At 56.6% G+C, this 9,262-nt stretch overlaps 1 protein-coding gene across 1 annotated transcript; it reads left to right on the plus strand.

The window, feature by feature from the left end:
- Positions 1 to 6,145: 6,145 nt before the first annotated feature.
- Positions 6,146 to 9,239, plus strand: LOC139683631 (serine/threonine-protein kinase pim-1-like). Its single transcript, XM_071578949.1, has 7 exons — positions 6,146 to 6,586; positions 6,698 to 6,904; positions 7,040 to 7,090; positions 7,297 to 7,663; positions 8,314 to 8,490; positions 8,768 to 8,902; positions 9,150 to 9,239. The coding sequence occupies exons 1-6, from the start codon at positions 6,146 to 6,148 to the stop codon at positions 8,872 to 8,874; spliced, it is 1,350 nt and encodes a 449-aa protein (XP_071435050.1). The 3' UTR covers positions 8,875 to 8,902; positions 9,150 to 9,239.
- Positions 9,240 to 9,262: the final 23 nt, after the last annotated feature.

Below are 9,262 nucleotides of genomic sequence, written 5' to 3' on the forward strand. Positions count from 1 at the left end.
CAACTCCCCGACCAAGGACAACCCCCTGACCGAAGATAACAGTTGCAACCACAGTTAAACCTCACCCGCTAGAAGGTGTGCAACATCTGCATGAATTTACAGCAGAGTGCAACTCTAACATGCAGTTTTGGTCAAAAGGAAAAAACATTTGGGAGGGGGTCACTCATTCCTGCGATTGGTACAGTACATGCCCTGGACCTTCTAACAAAGATGGGTTGTTGGCTTGCCAAGGAAGCCAATGCCACTAGTGAAGCCTTAGAGGAACTGTTATTGGATACTCGAGAGAGTAAGAAAGCTCTATTGCAAAATAGAGCAGCTATAGATTTCCTGCTTCTAGTTAATGGCCATGGGTGCCAGGAATTTGAAGGGCTTTGTTGCCTTAATTTTTCGGACCATTCCACTTCCATCCATTCACATATCAATCAATTAAAATCATTGGTGCATGATATCAAGCAGGATGATGGGTTACGGCCAGAGGATTTGTTTAGTTGGTTGCCTTTTTAGGGCTTGTCAGCTACTGTTAAAAAGGTTATAATTTGGTTCCTGATAATTCCGTTTGTGATTTGCTTATTTATGTGTGTTTTCCCTTGTTTTTTCAAGTGTTTTCAAAGTATCAAGTTCTTCCAGGCCCCGCCACAGGCTTACCCGGTAATAGAAAATAAAAAAGGAGGAGATGTTGGGATAGACCAGGACTTTATCAAGTGGCAGAAGTACTACAAGCGATGGGTCGACGAAGACGCAGAAATTGGAGAGCCTGAGGCTGTGGGCTTGAGCTTTTCATGTATTGATTTCTCCCCTGTTAATGGCGTTGGTCATCAGGTCTACCCATAATGTTTCCCTATAGGAGTCCCTATCCAAGTTCTTCTTCCCAGAACCCCCTTAGGTTTTTCCTGCCAACCCTACCCTGATTGGCCCCAGTTTGGTGCACTGCAGTAGTTCTCCTTTTATGGCTCACTGTTCCCTATTGGTCCTTTCTCTGTACCTCCCCTTTGCTCATGTTTTGACCAATAGGATGCTTGACCCTTCCCCTTCCTCCTCCCATTTTCTGGAACTATCCCCTGAACCCTTTACAAGCCGGGCACCCCAATAAAGCTTGCTTCTTCTGCTGCCACCTGGCCTCAAGTGTGGTCCTTCCTTGGGGAGGCTGTGCCGGGCTGGGTGCAGAGGGAGCCATCCCAGCCTTCGAGAGGCGGCCTAAAAGAGCTGCTAGCCGATGGCCACCGTGCCTCTCGAAGCAGAAGACCCGCATTCCTGATTTAGTAGCTTTTTCATCCATCGATACAAGGCAAGGGAAGGGCAAGCAAGGCAGGGCAGTGGAACAGTAGGCAAGACAAGGCAAGGGAAGGCAAGGGAAGGCAAGGGAAGGCAAGGGAAGGGAAAGGAAGGGAAGGGAAGGCAAGGGAAGGCAAGGCAAGGCAAGGGAAGGGAAAGGAAGGGAAGGGAAGGCAAGGAAAGGCAAGGCAAGGGAAGGCAAGGGAAGGCAAGGCAAGGCAAGGGAAGGGAAGGCAAGGCAAGGCAAGGCAAGGCAAGGCAAGGGAAGGGAAAGGAAGGGAAGGGAAGGCAAGGAAAGGCAAGGCAAGACAAAGCAAGACAAGGGAAGGCAAGGGAAGGCAAGGCAAGGCAAGGCAAGGGAAGGCAAGGCAAGGCAAGGGAAAGCAAGGCAAGGGAAGGCAAGGGAAGGCAAGGCAAGGCAAGGGAAGGGAAAGGAAGGGAAGGGAAGGCAAGGAAAGGCAAGGCAAGGCAAAGCAAGACAAGGGAGGCAAGGGAAGGCAAGGGAAGGCAAGGGAAGGCAAGGGAAAGCAAGGCAAGGCAAGGGAAAGCAAGGCAAGGGAAGGGAAAGGAAGGGAAGGCAAGGCAAGGCAAGGCAAGGCAAGGCAAGGCAAGGCAAGACAAAGGAAGGCAAGGCGTTGTGGTTTTACCTTGACAAAATGCCAAGTATTCACCACAGCAATGCAGCCTTCTCCCCACCCTTCCAAGGGAAAGGGAGGGAAAAACTGAAACTTAAACCAGAAAGAGTTTCTGTATTTACAAAGAAAAGAGAAAATTGAAAGCAAAATGCAATATAACACGTAGCCACAAAAGCAAAAGATAATAACAACTCTACACCTCCCCACCGAACGGCAAAATCCACCACTCTGGACACCCCACTCACCTCCCGAGAGATACCCAAACAGAAGAAAAAGAGAAGCTAACAATAAAATGTTCACTTCCCCAAGATAAAGTAGCAGTGGGGTGGCAGTGAGGCCTAATGCTCTGACACGGTCACAGCATGTCCTCCCTGAACAGCGACCATGAAGAGAAGAGAAAGAAACTCCTCGTCCCCATTGCTTTTATACCGATTTGACATCATATGATCTGAAATACATCATAGGCTGTTTAATGGCAGCTGACCCATCCTGCCTCTGGGGCCTACAAGGCCTACTAAATTTGGCTTGGTCCTACTATAAAAGTAAAGCTTTAATCTGAGTTGTGGGGTTTGTCAAACACATCACATTCCACCCCTTATTTCATACCATATGATCTCAAAGCCATATCCCATTTCCATCTATCTCCTGCCCTTGAACAGCTCTTTTTCTTTTCAGGACTGTCTTCCACCCCTCTGGATGGCAGGCTTTGTTCTATCACGATGGACACTTGGAACAGGAAAAGCGAGTTGAGGAGACCAGAGAGGGGCAACACCTGGGAGGGTCTTTTGGGGATTAATCTTGATGTTTTGGAGGTTTTTATGGACACAGGATACCTCGTAACTTCTAGAGATGGACTTGGGCAGGAGGAATCCCCAACCCAATGTGCTCACATCTGTTTTTTCCCCCAAACCCAGAATTTCTCTGTCCCAGAGTTTGACTGGGCGGAGGAGGAGGCTGCGAGGAAGAGGAAGATGCCCCAGGACCCCCAGGCAGGTGAGGAGGAAGTCAGTGCCCTTTTGCCCCTCCCTTGCGCTGCATCTCCCAGCCCAGCATGGCCCCGGCTGCAGGACAGCCCCGCTGCCAACGCCGTCCTGCCGGGGCCGGGTTTGGGGGGATCTCCTTGGCCTTCCCTGTGGCCTGGAGGCAAATGCCCTGCCTGTCCTTGTTCCCTCCTGCCCCAGGCCCCAAGCTGAGCACAGAGAGCACAGAGGACAAATCCCCCCAGCAGAACCTGGTGGCAGAGGCTGTTTTGAACAGCTCCAGGATGCAGGAAGTCACTGGGGAGGGAAAGCCACGGAGATACCTGGGGGGTGGGGTAGGGTGGTGGTGGGGGCTCCAAAGCCAACCCAGGGTGCTCCAAGGGTGAAAGACCCACCGTGTGTGGGGAAGGCAGCTGAAGCTTCAGCTGGAGCTGCGACCTGGAAGTCTGTGAGCGGCTTCACTCTGGGGAGAAGCCGTACAAGTGCTTGGAATGTGGGAAGTGCTTCTGCTGGAGTTCCAACCTGATCCACCCCTAGAACACCCACACCGGGGAAAGGCCCTACACATGTGGGGAATGTGGGAAGGGCTTCAGCAGCAGCTCCAACCTGATCCAGCCCTATGAGTGTTTTGAGTGTGGAAATTGGATTAAGATCAATTTGTGTCTCCTCAGGCATCAGCCCATGCGCATGGGGCAGAGGCCACTCTGCTGCACCAGCTGCAGGAAGAGCTTCAACCAGAACTCCAATCTTGTCACCCGCTGGAACATCCACACCGGGGAGAGGCCGTACAAGTGTGGGAAGTGTGAGAAGAGCTTCAGCCACAGCTCCAACCTCATGAACCACCAGCGCATTCACACTGTGGAGAGGCCCTGTGAGTGTCCTGAGTGTTGGAAGAGTTTCCCTGTGCCTTGACCAGATGCTGACACAGCCACCAGTAAGGGAGGCCCTACAAGTGCCCTGGCTGTGGGAAGAGCTTTGTTTGCTGCTCCCCAACTTCGTGACCCATCGGAGGACACACACTGGTAACAGATCTGGTGACCCACATTCCCGGTGATCCACACTGGGATCCATTCCTGGTCTCCACATCCTCCTGGTTCCCTGTAGGCACTTGGGTGAACACAGAGGGAGAAACATCCACAGGGACAGAGACAGACATTGGAAATTCATCGGGAAGAGCTGATTTGTTGACTTTTGACCTCCAAACGTCTCTCCTGCTCCATCTAATTGTTTCTTTTGGTGCCATCAAGCAACACTGGATGATCTTTAAGGACTTTTCCAACCTAAATAATTCCATGATTCTAATTCTCTGTGCCCCCCAAGCATCTTCTACAGCCAAGGGGTGACAGACTGGGGCAAAGACCAAGAGTTTGGAGACAGTGGTGTGGAAACCTCTTCAAAAAAGGCTCTTGCACCCACCCAACCCAACCCCATGGAGACTCACATGATGCTGACATACAAATCCTTTTCTTTGGGCTTTGATTTTTATTTCTTTCATTTCATCCCTTAAAACCACCCCAAACTGGGGTAAAAATAAAGAAATCAGACAAAGACATGTAAACTCCAACATGTTATTGGGATTTGGGGGGAATTTGGGGATTCAGAGAGATGTTTTTGAGGACTTGGCTGTTCTGGGGGGATCTGAGGGAGGTTTCCCCAAAATTGGGGGTGCCCAGGCTGGGTGAACATGGCCATGATCTCATAGTTGTGTCAGCAGTCCGTGTCCCCCTGAGCCTGTCTGTTCTCCAGAAATTCCCATTGGCTGTTCCAGTGCCTGGCCTGGGTCTCCCCACATGGGCTGTTCCCCACCAAAGTTCCCAAATCACTGACGAGGTGCCCGAGCTGCTCCTGGTTGTAGCTGTACCTGTCCACCATCCTCCAGGCCAGGGCCTTTTGAGAAGTGACACTCAGTTTTTCCCGGGAACTGAAACACGCCTGGGGGTGCAGGGACACAGGTCATGGGGTGCCACTTCCTCTCCCCCAGCAGCCCCCAGCTGTCACAGCACATTGGGAGCTCAGGGGCCCACCCTGGACCTCCTTTTGCCACCCCACTCTGCCCCACAGCTGCTGCAGCACTGACTTCTGGGTGGGGGGAACACGCCCATCAGCTCCCAGGGATGGACAGGGAGTTTGGGGACCCCCCCAGTGTGGATCCATCCCCCACAGAGCCCCTGGGCTCAAGTGATGGAGGACAGGGGGGAGCCCTGTGAGAATCCCTTGTCTTCTGCTCCCCTGCCCCCTGTCCAACACCCCTTTTCTCCCATCTTGCACCCCTTTCCCATCGTCCCCACAATCCCCAGCTCCCACCCAGCTCAGTTTGGGAGTGTTGCTTCCCCCCTGCCCTGCTCGGTTTCAAAGTCTCACCTTCTTTCCCACTCAGTTTGGAGGTCCCAGTCCCCCTTTTCTCCTGCTCTCCCACCCTTTTCCCATTGTACCTTGAAGGGGAGCTGTTAAATATTGTGTACTGCAAAAGCTGCTAAATCGTGTGCATTCCAAATTAAACCTGGATTTATTAGTATGGACTGGCATCCAAATGGCAGCAAAACCAGTGTTGTACTTCTATTCTTTTTAATTCTCTCCACAGTGTCCAATTTCCCCCTGTAACCGGACAGGAGAACACAAACAGCCCTGGTGCCGCTGGGGAGCTGCGCTGACCCCAAGGGGCTGGATTTCTCCCTCCCCATCGTCCTGTTCTGCCCTTCCCCGGGCTGGCTCTGGCTCTTGCTCTGACTGGCGCTGGCCAGACGCCCCGGGGCTGCTCACCGAGCAAATGCCTTCCCAAAGAACAGGGACAAGTCCGCTTGGCATGGGAGGAAGCAACGGCAGGGCAGGACGAACGGGCGGGATGGGTCCGGGAGATGCTGAGCATCGGCGGCAAGGGGCAAGGTTGCCGCCAAAAGAGTTTATTTAATAAAGCGAAGAGGCAGCTGAAAAAGTCGGTGGCTCCTGCCGGGGCTGCTTCGGAGCGGAGGGGTTGCCTCCGGGGCGCGCGGGGACAAACGGGCGACGGACAAACGGACAAACGGCCCTGGCACTTTGGCGATAGCGGCGACAGCGGCGGCAGCAGCGACAGCAGCGGCAGCAGCGATTCGCTCTCGCACAGACTTTTACTCTTTTCCTCCTCTTCCTCTCTGGTGCCCCGCACCCTCGGTGTCCCTCTCCCGGTGTCCCGCACCCTCTCCCATTGTCCCTCTCCCGCTGTCCCTCCCGCGGTGTCCCTCTCCCTTTCCCGGTCTCCCCCTGCCCCTGGCGGCCCGGGCCATGGCCCCGGTGTCCCTCCCCCGCTCCGGGTCGGGGCCGCCCCGTCCCCGCCCCTGCCTGGCCCGGCGCGCTCTCGCCTTTGCCCGAGTCTCGGCGTGCCGGCTGCGGGGCTGCTGGACGAGCATCTGCGGCTGGCTGTGGGACGGGCTCGGCCTCGCCGCCCCTTGGCTCCGCCTGCTCCGGCTCCGGCCCGGGCCTCGATCCCGATCCCGATCCCGAGTCCGAGTCCGAGTCCGAGCCCGAGCCCGAGCCCGAGCCCGAGCCCGAGCCCGAGCCCGAGCCCGAGCGCTGCCTCTGCTGCGGGCCCGGCCCCGGCGCCTCCCAGGGCTGTCAGAGGACACCGGCGCCGCGGCCGCTGCCGCCTCGTCTGCGGCTTCCCCTGCCAGAGCTCCGCCGCTCGGCAGCGCGGCCGCGAGCAGCGAGCGGCCGGTGCCTGGGGCTGTTGGGGAAACCCAGCCCAAGGCGGTCGGGGATACCCAGCCCAAGGCGGTCGGGGAAACCCAGCCCAAGGCGGTCGGGGATACCCAGCCCAAGGCGGTCGGGGAAACCCAGCCCAAGGCGGTCGGGGATACCCAGCCCAAGGCGGTCGAGGGGCGCTCGGGGACCGTGCCGGGCCCCGGGTCGAACCCTGCCGGCCACGTCTCGCCCGCAAGGAAGGCGAAGGAGCTCCTGTACAGGCGCTACCGGATGGGTTCGCTGCTGGGCAGTGGCGGCTTCGGCAAAGTCTATGCGGGGACTCGACTCGAGGACGGAGCCCCGGTGAGTGGCGGGGCCGGCGGCGGGCGGAGGAGGAGGAGGAGGAGGAGGAAGAGAAGGAGGAGGAACATGAGGAGGAGAAGGAGGGTTGTGCGGGTCGGGCAGCGGGCTCAGTCCGCTGCTCCCCTTGGCTCGCAGGTGGCCATCAAACTCGTGCGTCGGAATCGCATCCGGCACTGGGGCAAGCTGGTGAGTGAGCGGGGCCAGCGGGAACAAGCGGGGCGGGACGGGACGGGAGGAGCCGAGCCCGGGAGGGTGGAAGCCGCCAGGACGCTTGGAGGGAGAGCGGGCGTGGGGTCAGTGCGGTGCGGGAGCATCCCAGGCTGGGTAAGGGGTACCAGACAGAGCTGTGACACATCATCAGTGGCACTGACGACATCGTGGTCCCCCCGCAGCCCGACGGCACCCGGGCGCCCCTGGAGATCGTGCTGCTGAACAAGGTGTCCACTGGGTTTCCTGGTGTCATCCAGCTCCTGGAGTGGTTTGAGCTCTCCAACGTTTTCTTGTTGGTGATGGAGCGTCCACGGTGGTCTCAGGACCTCTTCCACTTAATCCGGGAGTGGAAGTTCCTGCCAGAGGAGGTGGCCTGGAAGCTGTTCTGTCAAGTGCTGAAGGCTGTACAGCACTGCACCAGCTGTGGCGTCCTGCACCGTGACATCAAGCCCGAAAACATCCTCCTCGACCTGGCCACCGGCAACCTGAAACTCATTGACTTTGGATGCGGCACGTTCCTTCGGGACAGGGTGTACACCCAGTTTGCAGGTGAGCCCACACCCAGGGGGATGCTCCTGGTACCGGGCACCTCAGGCATTGCATGGCCATGCTGCACTGGAGATTCCCCATTAATCTGAGAGAGAATGGGATTAATTCTCCAGCCAAGTTGCTTTAGGATTGGGATGGGGCGGGTGAGCTATTGCAAGCCAGTCCCCAGCCTTGCTGACAGCCCTCACCACTCATCCCGTCCTGGGCTGGAGTGGGTACCGGGCGGAGCCAGCCTGATAAAAACACCTGTGAGGGTAGCAGAGAGGAGGGCTCAGAACTCCTGCAGCAGCTGGTTAGGTGTGCATGCCAGGAAGGTCATGGGCTGCTCTGCTCCCCTTGTTTGCCTTGTCTTATGATTAACTGTTGAGGGCAGTGCAGTGGGGCAGGGAGAAGGCAAGGCTTTTCCTCACCACTGGGTGGGTTTGTTCCTTGTGGGTAATGGTTGGGCCTTCCCAGGACTTCTGCTGCCCTCTTGGACACCGGTGGCTTCTCCTACAACCCAGAGTTTGTAAGCTGCTGTCAGGTGCTGGTGAGAAGGCAGCGGGTCCCAGCGTGTGGCAGTGGGGCAGGTGCCACATCCCCAGGGATGCTCAGGCGAGGGTCTGGGAGCAGGAAGCATCCCCCTGGTGAGCTCTGTCTGTATTCCATAGGAACACTGTCATACAGTCCGCCGGAGTGGATCCACCACAAGTACTACCACGGCGAGGGGGCAACAATCTGGTCCCTGGGCATCCTGCTCTACCAGATGGTCTGCGGGAAGCACCCTTTCCTGCAAGGCTGGAGCACCACGGGGGGGCAGCTCCGGTTCCCACAACCGGTCTCTCGAGGTGGATACCCATCTTTGTGGCATGGGGGGAATAATGGTGTTGGGAGTTGGCAGCGGGCTCATGTGGATCCTGCTCTTGAAGCTGTTTATATCCCCTGGTTGGCTGGAGGAGGTGGCACATGTCCTGCCATCCTGCTCTCCTCCAAAACAGAGAAGTAATCGGGAAGTTTGGATGCAGCTCTGAGTGCCCCCAGAATGGCCTGGGCACACAGACAGTGGGACAAAGGGGACAGGATCCTTCTCCAGCTGACCGTCAGTTTCTGGTTTCTCTCCCCCAGAGTGCCGACACCTCATCAAGTGGTGTTTGTCCATCCGCCCCTCAGAGAGACCATCACTGGAAGACCTATTCTGCCATCCTTGGGTGCAGGGCATGCACCTGCCCTAGAAGGTGCTTTGTTTGATCGAGGGACCTGGCAAGTAACCGCTCCACACATCTCCTGGCAATAAGAAGCAAAGAAAACCAGACTTTTCTGGCATAAGTGTGGCACTAGGGGTAGATTAGCACATGGAAACACGCATCTCACCTCTTAGTGTGGGAGCTGAGCTGGACACCTGGTCTTCCATGCATTGCTGGCCACCATCCAACCTGGTTTTGCTCGCCCTGCTTTGCTGAGAGCTGGAGCCCTTGGCACAATGCTGACAGCCTGGTCTCGCCCACAGGGATGGAGAAGGAGCCCTTGGAGAAGCTGTATTGGGTGGGCCTGCTGCCAGAGACATCAAGGCCTCTTTGTTGACCTGGACACTGCCCACCTGAGGACGATGGACTTTGAAGC

Source organism: Pithys albifrons, chromosome 29 (genome assembly GCF_047495875.1).
Source record: "Pithys albifrons albifrons isolate INPA30051 chromosome 29, PitAlb_v1, whole genome shotgun sequence".
Classification (NCBI taxonomy): domain Eukaryota; kingdom Metazoa; phylum Chordata; class Aves; order Passeriformes; family Thamnophilidae; genus Pithys; species Pithys albifrons.